The sequence below is a fragment of the Thunnus albacares genome, chromosome 2 (genome assembly GCF_914725855.1).
Source record: "Thunnus albacares chromosome 2, fThuAlb1.1, whole genome shotgun sequence".
Classification (NCBI taxonomy): Eukaryota; Metazoa; Chordata; class Actinopteri; order Scombriformes; family Scombridae; genus Thunnus; species Thunnus albacares.
The window spans coordinates 21335009-21360381 of NC_058107.1; the positions used below are offsets into that span (position 1 = coordinate 21335009).

The 25373-nt window shown below is 40.1% G+C and overlaps 1 protein-coding gene across 5 annotated transcripts in view; it reads left to right on the forward strand.

The window, feature by feature from the left end:
* The window catches only part of pcsk5b (proprotein convertase subtilisin/kexin type 5b), a 79871-nt gene that overhangs the window by 21752 nt on the left and 32746 nt on the right, over positions 1–25373 (forward strand). For all 5 annotated transcript variants that reach the window (XM_044372782.1, XM_044372791.1, XM_044372815.1 and 2 more), the window contains 9 exons: positions 3415–3627; positions 4867–4967; positions 10349–10452; positions 12084–12201; positions 17539–17727; positions 18174–18310; positions 18870–19001; positions 19220–19322; positions 23425–23618. In XM_044372782.1, the coding sequence (XP_044228717.1) occupies positions 3415–3627; positions 4867–4967; positions 10349–10452; positions 12084–12201; positions 17539–17727; positions 18174–18310; positions 18870–19001; positions 19220–19322; positions 23425–23618 (1291 nt within the window). The remainder of the gene's footprint in view (positions 1–3414; positions 3628–4866; positions 4968–10348; positions 10453–12083; positions 12202–17538; positions 17728–18173; positions 18311–18869; positions 19002–19219; positions 19323–23424; positions 23619–25373) is intronic.

The following is a 25373-nucleotide window of genomic DNA, read 5'->3' on the forward strand; positions in this document are numbered from 1 at the left end:
GAGGCTCATATACTCATATCCCAAACTCCTTTCTGACTATCTCTACCTGTGAAGCTCCTCCGGACATTAGAGAAAAGCTCTGCTATATTAGCATATATTAATTTACATATTCATAGCTTATTTTGCATAATGACAAGCTGGCGCTGTGTTGTTTGGTTGAGTAGAGTGAAAAAGCTTTAACAGAGGTTAACAGGGGTGAAGTCATTTATTGGTCACATCTCACACATTCACAAAGTTTGCTACAACTGGCCTGCTGCCATTTGGTAAGTAGATGTGCACCTTTGAGGAGGTGAGACAGAGATCCAGGTGGACGGAGAGACTGAGGGCCTGTGGCATGTTACGAGAAAGAGAAACACAAAGAGACAGAGACAGAGAAAAGAAAAGGACGAACAGGTTGGCAGTGTGAGTAGAAGAGAGTCCCAGTCGCTCCTGACAGGCTGGCCTTTTAAGATGACAGAGGTGATGGAGATATCTGTCCAACTGGTACGAGTTGTGTGTGTGTGTGTGTGTGTGTGTGTGTGTGTGAAGCTGAGTGGAGATGGCATGCTTGTGAGTGCGGCATGTACCTATGTGACACTCTGGAGAGACAGTTTATCACAGAAAGCTGGGGTGTTAGAGATAGCACTGACAGCTGAGGGTTGCAGTCTGGCCACTGCTGCTGTGTATATCTTCTCTTTGACGTGCTTTTTTTCTTAGACTTTTCTCTTTTCTGGCTTTTTTTGTTATATGAAAGGACGTGAGGAATTGTGTGCCTCTACTGTATGTTTTTTTTTTAAACATTTTTTCTCTCTAATGACTGTTGAAAATGAGGCCAACTCTGTTTATGTGTTTTCATGTTTTTTTTTCATGTTTTTAGGGCATTTTAGGACTATAACTAATCATCAATTGTTTGATTTTGTCTTTTACTAATTGATGAATCGGTTAGTCAATGAACTGTTTGAAAATAGTCATGCATGCCCATCACTTTTTCCCAGAACGCAAGAAGACTGCTGAAAATTGCTTGTTTTGATAAAACAACAGCCTAAAAGCCAAATTTACACTGATCTAAAACAGAAAAAGCAGCAAATGCTCACATTTGAGAAGCTGAAATATGTAAATATTTGGAGATTTTCCTGGATAAATCACTTTTAATTCATTTTCTGACATTTGACAAATTGATTTGAGACTGTGATAATCAGTCATGTGACTCAGATGTATTTATCACACCTGTGAGTACTCAGCAGTTGTACTGAGTGAACCTGAAGAAGCTACAGGCGAAACGCGTTGTTCGCTCTTAATAAAGTCACATTAAAGTCATTACAGTGTGCGATGGTTAATTTTGACCGACCGGCACCTGTCTGAAAATACTGGCTGTGCATGGAGAGTTCTGTCCTTTTGATTTGAGTATTTGTTTGAACAACAAAACATTCATCCTTTTTTTCCGATGTCTTGCTGATGACGGCCGTCCATCAGTTTCACCTCTCTCGTTCATGCTCTATCCCCCTCCTCATCCTCTCTACTGACTCTTACCTCTCCCTCTCATTCTTTGTCCCCTCCTTTCTTTTGCTAACTGCTCTTCAAAGCGCTCTCCATCACTCTCATCTGTCAGCATTTGCTCTTGTCTGATCCCCCTCTCACTCAGAGGGCTCCACTTGCTTATCGCTGCCTGACAGAAGCCCCCTTTTGAAGAACTCCATTCCACCTTTTATCCTCATATCATTGTGTGTGTGTGTGTGTGTGTGTTTCAAAGCGTGTGGATGAGTGTTTTTTGAGTGTGTATCTTGACAAACAGTGTGAATTGCTGTGTCAGTCAGTTCGTCAAATGTCTTTTTCGCTGACTCCTGGCTGAACTTTGCCTTCATAACTCGGGCGGTCATCACCAGCGCTGTGACTCCCTTTGGGCCTGCGTTTAGATCATTTTCAACTCAGCCAATTCAGGAAGTACAATGTCTAATTGAAATAGTGAAAGGCATTTGGCCGGAGATGGTTTAAATTGAAAAATAACTGAAACTGAATACTGTTCTAGTAAATGAATCGGTGTCTTTATTCACACTTTGGGTCGATTAAGTGCACTCGCTCTGAGCTGGCTCTGGCCTCTCAATTAGCAAGATCCTCTGAATACATCAGGGATACATTTTTTTATGTGCTGTGTAACCTCCTCTGGAAACCTAGATTTGAATATTAAACATCTGCCTGGCTGCACATGTAATGGGCCTCAGTTATAACAAATGTCCATATGTGTGCAGTGTTCAGCCAAAACTTGATAAAATGCAAAACATGCACATAAAATCGTTGTTAAAATGCAGTCTTACTTTCTGTTAAAATGCTTAGTTTATTTATATGATCTGTAAGACAAACTCTTTATGCAAACTTCTCATACAGTATTTGTAGCTCTACTGCTTTGCTTCCTTTCAAAATTGTACATGATCAAGTCTAACTTAAACTTTGAGAAAAATTGAGAAAACTGGATGTGCAGAAGCGATAAACAAAAATAATCAGACAAAATAAAAAGAGTAAACACAAGGTATCAACCATAAGCATATAACAAATTGGAAAAAATGAAAGAAATAAAACAGACTAGGCAGATAGACTGCAACAACAGCACAACATAAATAAAAATAAATAGGGGTCAAAGATGAGAAAATGACTTTATGGTAACAGTACGTTTCAAGAGAGATTTAAAAGTTGATACGGCTCCATCAACCTGACTTCCTGTAGGCAGAATGTTCCAAGATAAACAGGACTAAAAAAACATACAGAGAAATGATTTTATCATTTTCAACTCATTTGTCAGTAGCATATACGAGCAATCTTCCTCCTTCCTCCCATTGAAAAAAAAAATAAAGCCAAAGTCAAGTTCCAGATGTTATGCAATGAAATGAACTATTCAGAAAAACATGCATCTTTCTAACTAATGTCCTGTAGCTGACTTATTACTAATAAATGTGACAGTATTCAGTTAGTTCCAGTAACAGATTAAGCCTGATGCCAGTCAGTAAATGAATTAGTCTCCTCTGCTGCAATGTCACTGATGTGAGGAGAGACAGGAATTCACCTCAGTCCGACATGGAAAAAAACTCACTAACACAACATGGCATCCGGCAATGCCAACTTTTCAAAGGGAAACATTATGGTTACTGAGCTTAGATCAGATCTCATCAGATCTGTTGCCAGACACTCATAGGACTGCCGAGGACTTAAACTGCCTTTCTGCTTACTGATCTTTTCCGGCACTTTCGCTGTTGCCAGTATTGATCTTTTCATGTTTTATATATAGTGATGTCTGAACCCTGAACACATAACCTGTCACTCCCCCCTTCTGACAAACAGTTAAAAGTGTGCCAAAACAAAGTCCGATGAGCAGTAAGTGAGCTCTGAGCGCTAAAACAAATCTGCACCCTCTTACTGGATCCTCTCTGCATCTTTTCCTGTCAGGGGAGGAAAGGACGTGGCTCCATCTTCGTGTGGGCTTCAGGCAACGGCGGTCGCAGCAGAGACCACTGCTCCTGTGACGGCTACACCAACTCCATCTACACCATCTCCATCTCCAGCACGGCCGAGAGTGGACGCAAACCTTGGTACTTGGAGGAATGCTCGTCCACGCTGACCACCACCTACAGCAGCGGGGAGAACTACGACCGAAAGATTGTAAGAATGGGAGTGAGTGTGTGTGTGTGTGTGTGTGTGTGGTTGATTTATGACAACCTCTACTGAACATGTACACACATAGTAATTCTTGACAGGGGCACTCATGGCCTAATTTTACCGTCTTCCTCACTAATGTCCAAACTTTATCTGTGGTGTTTTGTGCTTAATTAAAATTTGGACAAGATTTAAGTTTTTCCCCTTGAAACGTGAGCTCAAAAAAATTGACTCAGAAAAATTTGCACGTTACATTAGATCATTTAAGGGCACAGAATGGTACAACTTGGCGTTAACTTGGCCTTGCGTGTGTTTGTGGGTCCAGTGGAGCGACCTGGTTTGACCCAAATCGACCAAATCCCTCCCATGATCCACTGGGATGGACGGTGACAGTTGGCCACTGTGAGCTAACTTGTCTGGCGGCGTCTTGCTACATTCCTCGTACTGATGCTACAGATGGACACACACATGTGTGCAGAAACACACACACACACACACACACACACACACACACACACACACACACACACACACACACACACACACAATCTTTACAGTTTCCCTCTGGCTTTGTACTCTTAGAGTAGAACCTCATATATCTGAATGTCAGTCAAATCTTCTTGAGCACATAATGTCCTGTCTACTCTTATGCTACTGGACCACTTTCACTCTTTACCAAAGCATTTCACATTCAGTGTGTGTGTTTCAGATAATCCCTCAAACTTTTTGGTCCAGCAACAGTCCTTTGATGAGGGCTCAGACTGGAAGTTGGCCAAACTTTTCTTGGCTGACTGACTGTCAAGCTGTCTGACTAAAGTCCGTACAATTAAAGCGAACACACAGCGCTTTAACAACACGTTTTACTACTTCTTACTCTTTGTCCTTTGTTTCTCCTTGGGCACTGAATCGTTTCCTTGAGTTCTTTGGGAAACTGGTGATTTGTGTACTTGAGTGTGAGTGTCTGTGTGTGTTTTATCTGTAGTGAGGCAGTGTATCAAAGCTGGAATGTGACTTTCAGGTGTATTAAATCCTCCTGATCCTCATGACTTCAATCTCTGTCTCCGTGTCTGTCTGTTTTTCTTTCTCCCTCTCCGCCTGCCATCACTGTCACTGTCACTACTCTCTTCCTCTCCCCTCACCTCTTCCCTTTTCATGCCTTTTTTTTTTTACTTTTCATCCCCTCATCTCCCTTTCCTCTACTTTCTATTTACTGTCTTGTATTACCCTTCTCTCCTCTATCCGCAGATCACAACAGACCTAAGACATCGGTGTACAGACAGTCACACGGGGACATCAGCCTCGGCTCCCATGGCTGCTGCCATTATTGCTCTGGCTCTGGAGGCAAAGTAAGATCCACTTAACTTCATCCCTTCACTTCATCCTTTTGCCCCTTGCTTACCTTCTAATGCCCCCTTGTTCTCTGGCCTCATTGATCTATAAGGGGAACACGTGTAGCATTTTCTTAGAAGTACATCATTGTCAAGTCAGCGACGGAGATGCATTTGAATACTTGAAAAAGCTATCTTTGTTTTTAATCAGTTAATCCCTGGGACATTTGTGCAGAAACGTAGCAAGAACGTACCGGGTTTCAGAGGATGCTACTCATATTCAGGACAACTGGACTATACATAGACACTCCCACAGGACATAGATGCTCATAAACAAGAAGTACAAGACGTGTAAACGTACCTTTGGCTGGGGAAAGTGGCTGTCAGGGGCTGAAGTATATTATCTTAGTGTACTACATTACGCACCTGTTTCCGGTCAGTTCAGGGTTTCAGCACTTACTGCAGTGAAAAGTTTACATATACTGTACTTGTAAGGGATATACTGTATATATTATGGCCACATTGGGATTATAATGGTTTCTGGAACAGAATGATTGGAAAACACACTTCCTTTGTCACTAAAACATTCACAAATTTAGTGTCTTTAACAAATTCATGGTGCGTTTCTTGAAAATAGATCAAAATGTTATGGGCTGGTATTTGGTTGCATGTCCCTTTGCTCTTTTTGTCTAAATCAGCAGGGTTTTGGTAGCCATCAACAACCTTCAGGCAGAATTGTGTTTGGATCTTGCATGAACTTGTCTTTTCAGGGCAGTCCACATATTTTCAACATGGTTGAGGTCAGGAGTTTGGGAAGGCTATTCCAAAAACTTAATTTTAGCTTGATTTGGCCACCCAAAAACCACTTTTGATGTTTGTTTAGGGTCATTGTCCTGTTTGAACACCCAGCAACATCCAAGATTTTAACTTTCTAGCAGATGGTTTGATGTTGTTCTGAAAAATTCTGAGGTAATCTTCCTCATTAAATCCATCCACTTTCTTCAAAGCGGCGGTTCCTTTTGCAGCAAAACATTCCTAGATCTTGATACCACCACCACCATGTTTAACAGCAGGTGCTCAGTTTGATGACCTCACCTTTCTTCCTCCAAACATACTTCTTGTCATTGTAGCAAAATAAAACACGTTTGTTTCATCTGACCACCCTTTTTTGTTCGTCCACGTGATCAGAAACAAAGTTGATTTTGGAGCGGAAGCCTTTCAGCCTCATAACGATGTCGAACTTCCTATGTGACGCTTGTGTTTCAGCGGCTTCTAAATCAAGTCTTTTAGATTCTTGGATTACATCGGACCATCCAGATCGATTGTTTCTCAGCAGAGGTTTGGTTTTTCTTCCAGACCTCAGCAGATACCACTGAACACTCTATTGGGAAGCTACAATGTGTACATACTGTAGCCCGTCTTACATAGGGTTGAGATAATTAATTTGATATGATGATATACTGTGATACAGTCAATCAATACACTGGCACAAATATGACAGTAATGTAGTCTCGGGATCCTGAGGCAGCAGTCTGTCCTTCCTTTACTGCAGACATTTGAAATCTGAACTTTTCTGCTTTCTGGCAGTTCAGCCTTCTGCCATTTTATGGCAGTTTAAATATCAAATGATGGCATGTGGTCATGCTGCTGTATGTGCTGAAAAAAGGATATTTAACTCAGCTGCCCATAAAACTGAAGGCTCTTCATAATATAGTGAATAAATATAGAATAAGACTGATAACTGCAATTTAAAATTTACTTCTTCTTTATTTATACTTCCAATGTACACACAACAGAGGTGATGCATAGCAGATGGTTGTCTTAAAATAAATTTCTTATTTCAAAATCGTGATACTCTAATGATTACTCCATCATTATTGGGTTCAAAAGTGACTTGTAGTTACCCCGGTCTGAAATCACACAAATCATATACTTTGGATTCAGTTTGAGTTTGAGTTGCAGCAATGTTGATTGACTCAATTTCAAGCTGTCTGCAACAAGAAGGACTACCCACAAACGCTTTAGGGCCAGGGGCTTTCATGCCAAACATTTCTGTTAGAAGGGACTGAATTGCCAAATTCAAAGTAAAATGAGAAAAGTACAAAGTTTCCTCCATTGGTTTCAATGTCCTGTCTTGCCCTCATGCCTTCTAGATGCCCTGGTGATGCATAGCAGGAGCCTGCCCGCTCCTCTTTGAAATCTGTCAGTGTGCTTAATTTGCGATAAATTCATCAATTGGAAAGTGCAGGGCAGGTACAGAGACTCTGAATTGGGCTTTACCCCCATCATCACATGTTGAGCGGCTCAGTTAGCTGAGGTCACTTCATTTAACCTGGATAATCCAATCCAAATCCTCCCAGTAGAAAATATTCTCGGTTTCCTGGCAGTGCTGGTCACATAAGCCTGTTTCCTCAACAAGATTATCACACACTGCCTCTTGCTCGCCTGCTTTCTTCTCTTCTGCTGGCTCTCACTTCCTCTCTGTCGTGCTTGCTGTGCCTCCACCGCTGTCACGATGGTCTCTGTTTTTTTTTTTTTTCCTCCTCCAAGGCAAACGCTCTTTCTATCCATTCATTGAGTTTCTCACATGGATAAACTTGCATGCATGCACACGCAGGCAAAACAAGGAGAGGATGAAAGAGGGAGAGGGAAACAGTTTAGACAAATTCTGTGCAATACCGATGATATCAGCTCTTATCTGGTGAATGAAAGCGAGCAAACTTTGTGTGATAAGCGTGTCAAGACGCCATCACGCCAGACTTTACTAAACTCGTTGTTGTGAGGTCTTTTCCCTTGGTATGAGAGTGGAGTGGAACTTGTTATTTCAGAAATCTGTCCCATGCTCCATTCTCTGTAGATTATGCCAAATTTAAGATGTTTAAGTGTGTGATTTATCTCTTTATGAGCATGGCAAGCACCAACGTCTTAGGGCTTATGAAACTTTTATTTCTTTCATGTTTCCTTTTTGTCCTTGGAAGTGAAGAAATGGAAAAGTGAGTGAACATGGAGTCCTCAGTGAGGAAATTAGGTGGGATGAACAAGAAATGAGCACGGATAACCCAGCATAAGAACCTCATCTACAGGGAGGTTTTAAGAAAACCAAAGCAGGGACAGATGGATGAATTGAAACCTCTATTTCTTTTCCATTCATCTGCTTTAAAATAAATGCTAGAGAGGCAGATTTTAGAGTTTAGTGGATAATCTTCCATCACTGGACTGAACCAAGGTGAGATGGAGATGAAATGTTGCGACTTTTTGCCTCTTCATTTTTCCTCCTTCACCTCCCTCCGTGCTCTCTCCCTGCAGATTATCCCTGTGTGTTTTCGTCCATAATTACACTTGAGAGAAGCACCAAGAAACCTATGTTAGATGTTCTGATTTGCTGCTGCCTATGGTTTCCCCCCAGTATGCGTGCTGCTCCATTAATTAGTATTGGGTTGTTTATGGGAAGGCTGTCGTGGCCTAGATAACGATGCCAAAGTCACTTTTAATTAATGACCATAAAACATTTATAGAACCATAATTACACAGTGACAGTTAAGCCTATTAATATTGATCTGAACATTAATTATTCTGACTTATCATAGCACTTGTCTGTGCTACGATCCTTTTAATTATTTCTTTGCTTGATATTTTCAGCTATTAAGTGTTTTTTTTCTTCAATTGCATTTGATAAGTGCGGGTTTGGTGAGGGCGTTTGTGAATTCTGAACATGTGTAGCAACAACGTCTTGGTTTGCAGACCTGACTGTAATGATGTATTCTGGGCATCGTAGGGTTATAATATTTTGGGTTCATTGCAAGCAGAACTTCCCATAAAAAGATGTAATAATGTTTCTATTTAAAATTCTCTTTGTTTGTCTAATCTTGATCACATCCCTAACACCAGAAAGTAGTTTTTTCCTTTAATATAACCCTAATGGCTGCAAAAAGGATGTCTGAACAGTCCATTAAGTCAATTTGAGTACTTTTCACATGCTGCATAAGCAATCTGTAAATAGACTTTTTCCTAGGTACATAATTGTTTTTTCTCATGAGAAGTTGGAGAATAACTACACCAAGGAAGAAGTCAAAGAAATTCAATGTACTTCACAACAAAAAAAATATATATATGCATAGAAAAATGTAATAAAAACAATACAAATATATAAAATACAAGGGAAATACAAGCAAAACCATCCACAAAACCAAACACAGCATCAACGATCCCTGTGCGTAGCCTATATACTCATACCATACAGCATTACTCTACAGATACACACACATACTATATGTAAAATCGCCAACATTCACAGAATAAAGTGCACGTGTGAAGGGGGCTTCAGCGTAATCTGCGAAAGTCAGCAGCTAAATGTGGGACGCAGAGACTTCTTCCAGACGTTCAGGATTTTAAAAGTCTTCTAGCGCGTTTCTGGTTTAAGAGATCACAGGAAGCTGCAAAAGAACCTGTTCTTATGAGAACTGGCTCAGCGGGCAAAAGCATAGTGTGTTCAAGGTGGACTCCTTTTTGTCGCTCTCTGTCTCCCTCTCACATCTCTAAAATGTTAAAATCAGAATGTTGGGTTACAAAACTTAAATATTAGTTTTAGGTCAACTGCTTCAGAGTTGTGCATGATCCAGTGGTCTCAGATGGCGAGGGGAGAGACATGAGGGGAGGGAGCGGAGCATCTGGCCGGCATATGAGATGGAAGGGAATCCCAGGAAACTTGGTGACCCACTTCTTCCTGGTTTTCCCCCTTTAATGTAGCGTTTGGACATCAAAGGAGTCGAGACACATGGCTGCCATCTTGTAATGGATCTCACGTGAGATCTGAGAAACTAGGGACGGATGAATGGGCATCTATGCTCTCCATCTACGCCTCCCTGTAATTTTACAGACTGTATATTACTGTGTTTTCTTTACCTTGTTTTACATTTCATCCTCTTTCTTCTTCTTTGTTTTTTTTTCACGTACTCCCCCTTTTTATCCTAAACTTTTTATGATGTTCTTTCATCCACCTATCCACCCATGCTGTCGTCTGAATTTACTCCCATAATGACGACGTCTTTTTATACATTTTCCTGCTTTCAATCATTTTTTTTCTCTCTCCATGTTCTTTTCCTCTCTCCAGAACATGATAAAAGCAACAAAATGTCATTTTCTCATCATCATTCCTGTGTTGACGTTATTAGTATTACGAGGCCTGACTTTTTCATTTATGTATGTTCATATGTGTAGATTTCCATATTTGTTATTTCAAATGTATGTGAATGTCTGTATAGAGAAGCTTAAGCAGCCTTGATTTCACTTATATATTTATGTAATTCCTGCTCAGATATGCGTTTGTAGTCAGTCCCAAGTGTCTAGATATATGTATTAATATATGTATGTGCTTGTGTGTATTTTTTTTTTTCTGCTAGTCCTCTTCTGTCTTGGAGAGATGTTCAGCACATCATTGTAAAGACCTCTAGAGCCGGACATCTCAGCGCTCCCGACTGGAAGACCAATGCTGCTGGTTACAACGGTACACATATACAACCACATACAGACACACAGACTCTACATGTATATAGAGAACAATGTTTGTTTCAGAGATAAAAACAGAAAAAAACTTCTTGAGATAAAATTACATAAAACATGTACTTGGCGAAACAGAAATCAGGGGAAACAATATTTGAAAAATATCATCTGGCTTTTCCACCTCAGTTCACACCACCTAGAGGTGATTTTCTCAACCGAGGATCAGATTGCTGCAGAATTAATTTTGATATCTTTATTAGCAATTCAACACAAGGAGACTGTTTTTAAATGAGTGAAAACTTAAATTCAGAATGGTTAAAGATCCAGAAAGAGCATTTCAAAGCTTACTTGTTACTGTTATTTTTTACTGTTGTTTGGACTTATTGTAAACCGTAAAAAGTTGTGTTGTGATGAACATTATCCAACTGTTATTTAACCTTATCTACATTTCCAATTTCACCTAAATTTTCTGACTGATTACTTCAGCTTGATATTATCAGGGCCTTTGATTCACCACTTTAAATCTTACCATCCCGTGAGACACAAGACAACAGGACACAGGACAGGCCTAACTTGGCCTTCTGTTGTTCGTGGTAAAGCTGACGATAACGATGTCACAAGCAACGATAAAAGAAAAGCTGAATCTTTGTGTTTAACAGCTTCAGACTGGTTTTTAATTCATGACCACTTTGTAGATGATACTGTGGTTGGTTTCAGCAGATATTCTTGCAACACAGTTACATTTACAATTCATGGTGGGATAGACTGTTATGTTTGAGAGAAAGATACAAAACAGTCACAGAAAGTATTAAATCAATATGCATGATTTTGACTCCTGAATTTGTTTTCTCCAATCAAAAGATGGCTGGAATTTTTTCCTCCTGCTTAACTACTGCACAGCCAGCTGTCATCTGTCAGGGTCCATGTGGTGGTTGCTGTTTCACAACTTTGTGAATGCGTGCCTGAGTGTGTATGCATACCTGCGTGTGTGTGTGTGTTTGGGTGTGTGTGTGTATGAGTGTGTGTGTGTGTGTGTGTGTGTGTGAGTGAGAGAGAAACCAAGAGAGTGAGAACTAAGGGTCAGCCAGGCTGCAGGCCCAGTGTGCCTGGAGATTTTCCAAGTGACTGTTTTTTCAAAGAGGAACTAAAGAGAAACAGAACAGGGAAGGGGGGGTGAGGGGGGTATGGAAGGAATTCATATTTGATTAGCTGTACCCATAAGTTGAGTGGTTTCCAAACTTTCTTTTTCATTTTTCGACAACTACTTCACATATTTTCAGTACTTTCATCCATCTATTTTACTGTAGAGGATCCTTGTCTTAAAAAAAACAGACTAGCTTTTTTGGATACATTTTGACACTGTAATAACCTACATAACAGTCTCTACAAGGAGCCAAAAACCAGTATAATACTAACGTATTAAAGATGGCTGCAGATATTGTCTAGAACATTTGTCACTGATTCTTAATTTGACTCCCTCTTCTTATATTATTTTTGGCTTCGTGATTACAAGATAGGGAAAGCACACAAAATCATACTCACGAGCTTAAACTATACAGAATCTTTCTTTGATAAGTCATTATTGGTATGATTGTGAGAACTGGAGTAGTCTAATCAGCTGTGTGTGTCCTACAGTCAGCCACCTGTACGGCTTTGGCCTGATGGACGCTGAGGCGATGGTGAAGGAGGCGGAGCGATGGAAGCAAGTCCCTGCTCAGCACGTCTGTGTGGAGAGCGCAGACCGACAGATCAGGTAGGACACACACACACACACACACACACTCTGACACACACATATGATGTGACTTACCAGTGACCAGACCACTTGCTGAGCCCACTAAAGAATGGAAAACACATCACATTCACCTAAAAACCTCATTTGAACCACAAGTCTGTTTAAGCATTTCAGTGCGGACACTCAAACAATACACTTATATGTGATTGTTGAGCATCTCATTCCAAAACCACGGTCATTAATCTGCTGCTATAGTAGCCTCTACTCCTTTGGAGAAAAGATTTTGGGTCTTGACTGCAGGGATTTACTCCAATTTAGCCGCAACAGCATTAGTGAGGTCGAGGCTCCAATGTTGGGTGTTAAGCCCTGGCTCGCAGTTGGTGTTTCAATTCATCCCAAAGGTGTTGGATGTGGTTTAACTCACCAAACTTGGAAAAACCATTTCTTCATTATCCTCGCTTTGCGCACAGTGACATGTCATGTTGAAATAGGGAAAAACTGTTGCCACAAGGTTGGAATTTGTCTAAAAATATTAAATATTGTATCCTGTAACATGAAGATTTCCCTTAACTGGAAATAAGGGGCCTAACGGAAACCAGAAGTATGTGGGATTATAATGAATTGTTTAGAGCAGGTGCCGGTCTAATGTATGCCTGTTTAACCTTGAGGGCTCCGATGAGAAGCACTGATAACACGGAGTTGGGCTTATGATATGGTTTTTCTCTCATGCATGCATACCATGACTCAACTCAGAATGAGGCTGCTATAAAGTGCCAGCAGCACAGCTCAGGACCCAACAGCGGCGTAGGCTGCCCTAACTATGCCTGACTTGGGAATTAGGTACAGGGGTGTCCACAAACTTTTGGCAGGATAATGTTGTTTTAAAGCTTCCTGTTGAGATAAAAGCACTTGGCTACCATGCAGTACAATGCTTCTAGAAACCCACTTCTTTGCCACAATAATGGATGGACGTTTATTAGTTCAACAGGTATATTAATCGTATTGGACTCCGCTTTGATGGATATAAAGAAATCCACATACTGCGCAAGCTTAAACTGAAATTCCAGATGAGTGAGTCAACTCTGAGACCCGCATATGTGACAAAATATGGTTGTGTTGTGTTATAAGTAGAGGTTGGTTGGTCTTTGTGTGCCTCTCTTACAACCACTACCCCCTCTCTCTGTCTCAGTTCCTTCTTGTTTTTTCTCTAATTTTTTTTTCTTTCCCTGGTGTTTTATGCACCGGCATGTGAGAGTGCGGTTGTGCAAGCTGTACCTTGATAGGGGCCAAGCATTAGTTCTGGCAGGGTGGTTCTCACATAAGACCTTTACTACACACACACACACACACAGACACACACACACTCACACACATAGAGAGAGAGAGCCAGGGCTTCACAGCTTGTTATTCTTGATGCAGCTGGAAGCCTGAGCACTGTTCTGTGTTAGGGTGGCTGGCTGAACTTGGGCCCTGGACTGGTTTGCTTTCAGTCGAAGGCTCGGTGGCCAATGACTGCAGCATTATCAGTGTCATTCTGTCTGTTCTGCTCCAGTGCACAAGTCAGTCCATATGAGGCTTATGTAAAGTCCAGCTTGTGTCAGTGGCAGCCGTGCTTTGGCCTCTGTACTCATGTAATATGTGCTGGCTTATGGAGAGATTCTCACTGTTGTTGAAATACAAACTGCCATTTTAACTCCTTTTTCCCAAATGTAGTGTATTTATGAGTAGCCTTACAGACGCAAGAAATGGTCAGTCACACATTTGTACAGTTCCTGGCAGCTTAAACCTTGTTCATAAAGAGAATTACCCTTCCGAATGACAGGCTTGCAAAGAAGTAAAATAGGAAATCACCAGGAAACAAAAGGCTTTGTTTTGTTTTGTTTTAGGGATGAGGGCGAATATAGTAAGTCATAAAAGTTTCATGTGTAACAGTTCAACAAAACAGTTTTTAAATTACCCCAAAAAGCCTGAAACATTCTTTCCCCCCAATGAACCACTTTGTCAAGTATAAATTTATGTCTCTGTACCAACTTGCGTCATGAATGTGCATGTGATTGTAAGACAAGAAGGGAAAAGTGAGAGAAAGAAGTACGTTTGTGTAAATGTATTTTGGAAGCAGGTCTATGTGTGTCTCTTTTCCTTTCTTGGTACATCCCCACACGTGTATACTTAATGTGTGTGTGTTCTTGTAACTTACTACATAAGTGCTGCCGTCACCTCATTGCTGTGTTCCCACACACCCTTTGGCTGGCCCCTCTGACTGCGTTTGGTAATGTCTGTCTGCAATCGCTCGCCTCACTCCACTTGGAGCACGCACCAGGAGAACTGCCTGATCTGTGTGCAATCAGGCTGGTGGTAATCAGCTGTGCATCTGCTCTGCTCGGTCCCATGCGTATGGTTCAGTTATCTGTGTTATGTCATAGAGAAGCCAAAGCTGTGATATCAGCCCTAGACTCCCCAGCCATTACTGCTGTCCACTTTCCAAATAGTCATCGACTACTTTACAAAACAGACAATCAGTGTTTTCTGTCTTTTATTCATTCCTTGAAGTCTGATTGAGTTCATACAGTTTTCTTATATTGACTATTTATCCCCCAAGTATCAGCTCGGTCAGCCTTCCATTATGTAAATGATCAGAGATTGAGTTGAAGGACGAATGGAGAATTGGTTATGGATTGTTTACCTGTCGGCATTCTGGAAAAACAATTCATAACATGCCGCTTTGAATAATGAACCACTTCCGCTCCTTTCATACTAATTTGCTGATCTAATTGATATGAGACAGGTGCATTTATGCACCATTGTTATCAATTTGAACTACATTTCCCAATGGAAATCGTTACAGTTTCATATTGAGGGCCAATTTTGGCCTTTCACAAACAAATTGGTATTCTTAGCAGTAATCAATGATCAGTGGACTGACCCCACAGTCAACACAATCACTTCCTCATTATTTCAAATGATCACATTCACATTAAACTTTTGAGAAAACATTTAGCAGAATGATTTAAAGTCACCACATTTATGACTGTGACTTAAAACTTATACATGCATTACTGAATGGCAAAAGAGTTTGTTTGCTCTGGTCCAAGTCAGTTGCTACGTTGGTGAACTTGGTGTGTTTTCCATTTGGTTAGGTTTCTTTTCAGACAGAGTAGTCCAGGTCTGACATTGATTCATTCTCCGCCTAGTTGCTAGCAGCTGCTAAATTTGCTCATCGGCGTCCCACTATACAAAGCTCACCTGGCTATTGGAGCCGTTTTACTCAAACTTGCAAAGTACACCTGGTAGTTTGATCGGATTGAGGTCGGACCATGATCCCACCACTAACGAACCGCTCCAGAGTTCGTTTGGGACCGGACCAAGACCGCCTCCTCTAAAGGGTCTTGGTGCGGTTGTTTTGGTCCTCACCCGAGTGTGATTACTGTGTTCACACCTGCCAAACGAATCGCGCCAAGGGGGAAAAGCGTGGAAACTTTTTAGTCCAGTTAAATGGAGACCCTTTAGAGGAGGTGGTCTCGGTCCATTCCCAAATGAACTCTGGAGTGGTTTGTTTGTGGTGGGAACATGATCCGACCTCAATCTGACCTGACTACTTGGTGTACTCACTAAACTTGCTGAACAGGTCCCGTAGCCAGTTGAGCTTGGCATAGTGGGATGCAGATGAGCGAAATTAACAGTTGCTAGTAACAAGGCGCAGAATGATTTGATGTCAGACCTGGACTAGCGCACAACGTTGTATTTGGCCAGTGGACCTCCTCCAGGACCTTCTCCCTGTGTTTATGTTCTTGCTCCCGCAATCTGCCCATTGAGTGAAGTGTACGTCCTCATGTGGCTTGTGGTGCTGCATTTCAACTCATTTGGATTTTTCTCTGTGTGAAAAGAAACTGAACCAAGTCGAAAACGCACCAAGTTCACCAACGCATCAACTGATTTGGATCAGAGCAAACGAACAAGAGGTGTGAAAACACTCTTAGTTGTCAAAAGAGCCACCCTGTTGCTGGTGACATGAGGAATGTGTTGTTCCAAGAAAAAGCCTCATCTTTTACACAACTAAATACATTCTTAACCATAATTGCCCAAGGGTAATTTTCCTCTCAATGATAAACATCTGTGTTGTATCACTTAGTCTCTAAAATGTAATTGCTGTTTTCAATACAGGATCAAACAGTACAAGTCACTGGCGTTCTCCTTACAGCAAAAAAATTAATTATAGTAATCCTTTTATATGTATTTTGCCAACAAATGTAATTAACAAGCTCTGTTTCAGTTTCCATTGAATAAAATCTGCATGTAATCTAGTTCTGCAGTGAGCTGATATGTTGAGTCGGCTCAGCTGCTCTATATGCAATTTATATCAAGATGGTATTCATTGTTCCCCTATACTAGCCTTGAATTTACTGTCATTGGTATTGTATCACTATCGAAGTATGTTAGATCATACTACTGATGTTATTCAAACGGTCGTTAGATGTTTGTGTTGGCTGTTGTTTCATCTTTCTGCTGCCGAGCAGTGTATAGCAGGCAGAACAAATAATGTTCTTTGTCTTTCTTATCGTGCTCATGCTTCTTGGTTTCTTTGGCAGGTTGAAGGCTTGGAGGAAGTTAAATCAAAATACATGTGATTGCTTTTAAGGGGTAGTTCAGTATATTGAAACTTAATAGTGAGTGTTATGTCAGTCACTAACAGTATTTTTGGCGAGAGCTGACAGCGCAGAATGTCTGAATATAGTGAAACCGCCGTAGTCCTCATCCTCGGAGAAAAAAGCGCATCCACTCGAGCATACAAGCTACAGATACATGACAGCGTACCAGCACACAGAGTGACATTCAGCAAGTCAATCCTGTGCTGTAAAGATGATGGCTGCTCAGTTTCACCCAATGACTGAATACACAAGTTTACTTTGAAATTCATATTCAGGCTTTGCTGTGAGAAAAGATTGATTTGAAATACTTGTATATTTCCAAAAGCTAATCAGACCTCAATCGACTGGATTCTTTTGTTTGCTTCTTTGTTGTTTTCAATTGCAATATCTTTTTTTTTCCTGCAACAAAATGTACTTGTACACTCAGCAAACCTCCTTAGTTAATGCCACAATTTCCGTAAATTCTTTTCCCCACTTTTTGTCTTGGGTTGTGGGTGGAGTATGTTGACATCAGTTCAGACTTTGAATCTGCCTTAATGACTTGCTTGTTTCCATTAGTGGATGCTTAAAGGGATTGGTGTTGGGTAGCGGTTGCAAATTGTTCCTTTTGTTGATGCATCAACTGATAGGAATGTGACCAACTGTTTAATTCTGTCTTTTTAGGGTGAATTTTTCCATCATTTCTGTGTTTTTCCATCCTTTCTTCCAGAACTATCCGTCCAGAGCATGTGGTGCGGTCGGTGTACAAGGCGACCGGGTGCACTGACAACCCCAACCACCATGTAATCTACCTGGAGCATGTGGTCGTACGTATTACAATCACACACCCTCGCCGTGGGGACCTGTCAATCAACCTGACCTCACCCTCAGGGACCAAGTCTCAGCTGCTTGCCAACAGGTAGAGAACAAGTTGTGACCACATTTAAATCAGAATAAATGAATACAAGTCAGCTTCTTTGCAGTGACATTAAACTGCTGTAAGTTACTTATAAATTTGGAAAAATGTGACTCGTAGTTAAATACTTAATGTTTCTGTATTACATTGAAGAACATTTGCATTATTCTCTTAAAACGTAGATTAACTCCTTTATGTTTGCTTTGTAAACAACAGTAAATATTTTTAAATTTGGACACTGAGTGCACTGTATGTAGGCTACATTCACCTCAAGTAAACCACAGTCCTACAATGTTTGTAGAGTTCATTAGAAACTGTGATTGTACTGGGTTGACTGGTTGTAATTGTTTGCACAGGTACGTGCGATACTTGAGTTGTTGCCTCATCTGATATCTTGGTGTGATTTCTGTGTGTGTGTGTGCATGTGTGTGTGTATTTTTGATGTGTAGGTTGTTTGATCACTCCATGGAGGGTTTTAAGAACTGGGAATTTATGACCACCCACTGCTGGGGAGAGAAAGCAGCAGGCGACTGGGTCCTAGAGATCTATGACTCACCTTCTCAACTCCGCAGCCAGAAAGTACCTGGTATGAGAGAGTTACACATTTCTTTAATAAAATTCAATAAATTAAAGAAATTGGTGAACATTTCAATTTGCATTTTTAAAATTTAATTTGAAGCTACAGTGACAAAGTGGAAAAGACAAAGTTGTGACTGGACTCAGTGCACGACCAGGAGGGGCACACGTGTTGCTCCGGAGGCAGTGAACTTAAATTAATGGGTCTTTTGAGCAGTTAACAACATAATAAAGTCTCAAAATGGGGAGTAGCAGTTTTTAAAAAGCTGTTACCTATATCACAGCAATCCTGTGTAACTTGTGCCTAGTTTTCTCATGGGGATTATTAAAAGTTTTCATGTAATATAATCTACTTATGGTAGCAGCAAAATACCTGTTTTATAGCTGAATAGACTATGGAGTTACTGCTCTCTTACACATCTGTTGTTAAACATGATCATAATAGCAGCTCTACATACAAATATACAAATTAAATAAATATCAAAGGACACCCAGCTGCTCACCATCAGGACAGTCTGAAATGTGTGTGTTTTTGTAAGATGACTTTTACAACGTTGCTGTTTCCACAGGAAAGCTGAAGGAGTGGTCACTGGTGCTGTACGGCACATCTGTGCACCCGTACTCGCCTCTGCGCAGCGATAAGCCTCGCTCCACAGACATGCTGACGCCCACCGACGAGGAGTTCACAGAGGAGTACAACGGTGAGTGATAAATCCAGAGCCCTTACAACACAGGTTAGCCACAGTAGCAGCCACGATGTCCTGCTTTGTATCGTAAGTCTTTTGATATTTTTACTGACCTGTCACAAAGACAGTAAGTTGTACTGCAATGTTAGCTGTAAGGGTATTATTAAAGGCTGTGATTTGGGCTATATAATCTATTCTTATGGGCTTTACTCCTTTACACTGTGTGTCTCCAGGCCCCTGTGACTCTGAATGCAACGAGAATGGCTGTGAAGGTCCCGGACCCCATCACTGCATTAACTGCCTCCACTACTTCCTCAAGTTCAAGAACAACACCAGGTCAGATTGCTTTTATAGCATCAGTATCGATGTTGTTCATGCATTGTTGTTGCCAATCTTCAATATAGAACATTAAAGAATCACAACATGACCAACATGGTAACCTATTTTTTTATTAAACGTATAGACTTTAAGACTTGCACATGAAAACTGTAGGAAATGATCTAGTTTTATAAATGTTTTTTATTTAAAATCACAGATCAAAAAAGCTGATTCTGCACTGTTGTGTGCAAATTTGAATGTGAAGGAGCATATTGCCCTGATAACCTCACCCGTTAATTACGTCATGCCACCTTGTGTCTTCCCCTTCCCTGTTTTATATGGGGGTTGTTAAAAAAAGATTCAGAGCCAAACAACTTAAACATAAATTGTTAACATAAGGTGAGATAAGAAATACAAAGATGAGTCATGTAACAAGTGTGTGAGTGAGTGAATAAACTTTTCTTTTGCACCTGTTTTATATATTTTGTATGGAGTCTCGCAGTGGTTATAGAGAGAAAAAAAATATATCGAGGTCACGTTTTACTACATCAAGCGTTTGAAATGCTATTGCGTGCACATGAGATATAATTTGTTCCCACATTTTGGTTCATTCATGGACACAAGATGCAGCTGCCACATAGCTCTTTTTTATTTAGGAGATAGTGATCAGTGTTGTTGAATGAGTTGTGCGGGTCTTTACGCACAGTGGGTATACTTAGATTAAGACATACCGTAGTTACGTGTTAAGAGCCTACCTATGTGTTCAACGTAGGCTTTATTATGGTGAAGATGCCAAGTTAAGGTTGATTTTATAGTTTAGTCCTTAATTGTCGGTGTACAGTTGGCGCATTTGGTAGCTCACTGCATCTGTGCGTAAGAATATGTGGGTGCACAAAACATGCCTCACATAATTAGTGATTTTAAGGAATGTACCTTGATGTAACCCCATAAAGCCAATAAGCTGTTAATAAGGCTCTACTATAGCGAACACATGGTGACTGATAATCTAGTAAACTTACCAGTATTTATCAGTTGAGATGCAATGATAGTGACTGAATCGTTGATACAGTACATTCGGCTCTCTGTATACACACTTATCTCATGTGCATGAATGAACCAAAACATGGGAACGAACTGTATGTCATGTGCACACAATAGCATTTCGAACGCTCAATGTAGTAAAACATGGCCTCTATATATATATTTTTTTTTCACTCTATGACCACTCTGGGGCTCCGTAATTTTGTATATATTTTTGCTTATGTACATTTTTTTAGGTGGTATAATTTAAGTGGTGATTATAATTGTTTAAAATTCCTTTCAGTCTCTCACTTCAGGGAACAGTTTACAGACATTCAAAGCATATGTGAAGATATAAAAGTATCTCTAGAACCAATTTGTTTCTTAATTTAAAAAGTGCATCTGAGCTACAAAGCTACAGATAGAAGATACGTCTGACTCAGATATGATTCCAACAAAGTCTGATTGTTTTTAGAAGAATTGGAAGTCTTGAAGTCCTCTGGGAGTTGACAGCCAAATGAAGCGAGGTAATATTAGTTCAGAGGGTGTCAATCAGAAAGTTACGAAGACTTTATCTTCAGTCGTCTGAATCTGGTTATGGATGAATCTTTACAGAGCAGGAAAATCCAGTCGAGGGTGAAGATTGGGAATCTTTCAAAGGCTTTTTAACCGTAATCTTAAATAAAATCCATCATCTTAGTGATGAACTCTGTCTCATAATTTGTTATTTTGTAAGAAACTATGCATGAATTTTATCCACTTAACTTGGTACAGTATGTTTCCTACATGAAGGCGTAAAAGAGTAAAATTTTAATGTGTCTTGTTGCTGTTATCAGTTTGTTTTTTTAGTGTCACATGATATAATTTCTGGCTTGTTACAACTTTCTGACCTTGAGTCACCATTTTTTGTGAAAGATTTTTGAATTTTAGAAAATCACATTATTGGTGTGCAATTCTACACATTTGCCACCATTTAAGGTCACAGGTCACCGCTTTTCCCTGTTAGTTGGAGAGCTTTATGTGAATAAGATTGTCTAATGGTGTGTCTAAATCTGTGTGTGTGTGTGTGTGTGTGAGACTGTGAATTTGCGCATGTGTGCACATTCGTGTGTGCCCTTAGGATCCCATTAGGATCAAAGTCTGTTGTAATTGCCTTTGTGTCGGCAGGTCTCTGCACTAATAAAAGGCAAACCGATGCAGGTGCATGAGAATGTGCAAGCTTAGGCGCTGCCTTATCATTAGCCCACTTTAGAGGTGCGTTGCCCTTTTCTGCCACCACAGGGAGCAATTGATGAGTGAAGATTGGAGGGAGTGGTGGGAGGAAGGACGAAGGGTGGTGGTGGTGGTGGTGGTGTTTAATGTTCAGATAATTACATCCCTACATATGTGTTTGATGGTCTAGACTCGCCAAAAGGTGTGTCGGTCTTTGGAGCTTTGTAGGATGTTTGCATTTCTGTATGTGTGTAAAGGTCTGTGCATTATATACAAGAATGTAGAAACTCAGGTCATAAGTCCAATAAGTCCAAAAATCTGCAAAATGTTCTTTAAATTATGATCATTCTCTATCTTTAATTTGTAATTAATTTACTCTCAGTGTCCCAGAGTTTCTCTACATTATTGTCTATTATTGCGTGTTTTCTACTTCACCAGGAGTAAATTCTGGTGGTAAGAATTATTTAATTGCTGTATTTATTGATTTATGTATTTCTTCATTTTGCATGGCCCAACAAATGTCAAATTTAAGGACATTGAATCGAAAAAATATTAATATCCACCTTCTAAAAACCCACTAAGTGTAACTTTATATTATAAAATGTAAACTACACTTTAGGTCCCTGTATTCCCACAAGCAAATATTTAGGAAATTATCTGTGTGTCCTTAGTGATAACTAAGCACTGATTGTATAAGATGACAATGTTCATAAGCAAAGAAATCTGTATCTGTAAAGTTACAAAATTTCAGTTCATGTCAGTGTGCTTTATCGGCTTTATTGGAAAGGTAACTGACATTTCGGTTGGGCTCACTTTTGTTTCCACCTCCCAACAATAGTGAGTTTAATGTGGTTATTGCACCCCTGAGGTGATTTTGTGACTAAAATCTTATCATAGCCTTTTAGGAATGATGGCCAAAAATACAAAAGTAAGCGTAAAGGTCATGTTATAAAAATAAAAACATGAAATGTATCTTAATTGCTTCTTCCACAGTTTCACGTCTATATGATTTCAAGGACTCAATCACAGACATCTGCCAGTACTGACAGTGTGGTCTGGAAAAGGCTGTTTAAAGTGTTTCTCACATTTAACGGTGTCCTTGATGTAGGCGTTACATTATAGTGTTTTTGTAATTTTTATTGTTTAAATAATAATTTCAGCATAGCAGAGAAACGGTGCTGAAGTTGGAGGACGAACACATGGCAGTGTGTACGTGCACACGTGGATTATGTGTTTCACACGTGCCATATGTGTTTCTTGGCAGAAAAGTCCATAGTGTGTGAAGAAGGCTTAAGGAGTGTGTACATGAGTGTGTGTGTTTTGTGCTCTTGAGGATTTCAGAGATCTTTTTCACCTTAGGAAGGGAGCCTCCGGGTGAAATGGGGGGGTGACGGAGGGCTGTGAAGTTATCCAACAGATGTTACACCTGTTCACCATATAGCACCCGCACGCACACACTCAGCCCCTTTACTTCTGTATCTGTTTGTCCCGACTCAGTATATGCCACTGACACATGAAGTTTAAATATACAGTGGGAAATTGAGTCCTATAAAATTATGTTTTACTTGAGCTTATTTTATTTATGATTACACACAAAAACCTACAGAGTATTATGTGCTTAACACTCACAAGAGCCATGTGTTTTTTGTCAGACATATGTTTTACATTTTGAAGCTGTTAACATTATATCGAACTGCGTGATGACGGCTGTTAACCGTGGAACAATGATGTCGATTTGGTCCTTTTTAATATCATGTTCAAGCAGACTGGCATCACAGTAAACTACAATCATAATATGATGTCTATAAGGTGATTTTAATGATTTTGCTTTCTGTGACACTTTTCTTTCCTTTCACCCCCCCCCATCTCATCTCTTTCCCCATTTCAGGATGTGTGTGTCCGAGTGTCCCAGTGGCTTTTTCCGTGATGATAGGAAACGTTGCAAGAAGTGCTCCTCGTTGTGCGAGACCTGTGTCGGTAGCCGTAGCGACCAGTGCACTACATGCAGGGCTGGCTTCCACCTCAATGAGGGCTCTAACACATGTGTCGCCACCTGTGTCGACAGCTTCTACCTCGACCAAGGTACGTTTCCCTTCTGGCCAAACTGCCTCTACAATGCACTAATGGTGTGCATTGTAGTCAACAATTTGTTTCCTAAATTGTTCGTTGGTTTTAGTTATAAGCTTCTTCTAACTTAGTGTTTTTTTCCATGTGCATGAAACAACATTTAAACTTAACTAAACTGGGCAGTTCTGCAGATGCAGCAGCAAATCGCCACCAGCAACACAAAATCTATCAGTGGCTCAGCCGTGATTGATACGTGCTTACTCAGGTCATTGATTTGTCTTGGCAAGTCCATTGTTACTTTGTCGCCTATTTATCAAATTCTTAAGGTGTGATGTCCCTAAGATTAGTGAATGGTGAAATCTATTGCTTCTCTATTGTGCGGGAAGGTATTCCATAAAGAAGACGCAAACAAACAGGACTTTTAGGAAACTCTTTCTAGTAACTGCATCACGAAAAAAAATATTAGGTGGTCATAACTGCTTTCGTTCACTGCCTCACAATGATGCTGTTGTATTCCTGATGTAACGTCTAGCCACTTGTTTATTTTAATACACCTGCTGAACCGAAAAGGACTGAAACGCCTGTGCTTGTTAGCTGATTTTTTTTTTTTTTTTTTTTTTTTTTTTCTCGCCCAGACTAAATTGGGAAAAATCATGAAATAGAACAGATCTGCAGAAGGATTCTTGGGATTATGTTTAGGAGAAGTCAGCTTGTTTTCTCTGTGTTGACCACGGCTTTATAATAAACAGCCGTGTTAACATACAGTATCAACTGTATGTATATTCTTACTCGTTCGCCTTGAAGATGTATGCCAGCCTGGATGAAAGTGAAGCAGGAATGAGAGACTGAAACTATGTATATCTTATAATTATGTCTATATATTGGTACGCAGCCAAGATAGTGTAAGTCCTGGCAGCTCCGAGAGTCTTTGGCAGCAGATCTGATGTGATCTGATCCAAATTCAATCATAACATTTCAACGGGCCAAGATGTAGTGGATATTTTTTTTCCTTTGAAATGTTGGCACTGCAGAGCTTTGTGTTGTGTTAAATGAGCTATCTAGAGTTTATTTTCTCTTTGTCAGACATGACAGCAAGCTGAGGTGAATTCAACTGGTGGACATAACTTTTACAGAAAAAAAAAAGTTATGGCAGAGTTTCTGCCAATCACATAGATCCATAAAAGACTATTTGACTAGGGATGTATCTAGTTGCGTTTATTTTTATCAACTGCTTAATTGTTTAGTCTATAAAATTTCTGAAAATAGTATAAAAAGGTCCATTACATTTAGCCAGAACCTAATATGACGTCTTCATATGCTTGTTTTTTCTGATGAATAGTCTAAAATCTAGATATTTTTTAACATACTATGATGTCAAACAGAGAAATGCAGCAAATCCTCACATTTAAAGGGCTGGAAATCCTGAAATGACATTTCTGCTTTGTAAATGATCAAAATTGTCTAATCATTTTCTCTTGTTTGACTAATTGGTTAAACAACTAATCATTTCAGCACTGTTGTCGACCTGCAGTTTTCAACTGAAATGAGAAAGTAAAAACTTAGAGGCAAAAGTTAAAGTGGATTTTCTTCCAATGGAAATGTGTCTGTGACCTGTCCATATCCTGCATCCACCCTTCAATGATTGTCAGATTCCTGAAAATCTAACCGCACTTACTTTCAGTCTCCTCCTCTCTGCTCTGACCAAATGACTTCCCAAAACAAAACCATAAAGGTTGTGTCATACATCAGCAATGTTTTTCCATTGGAAAT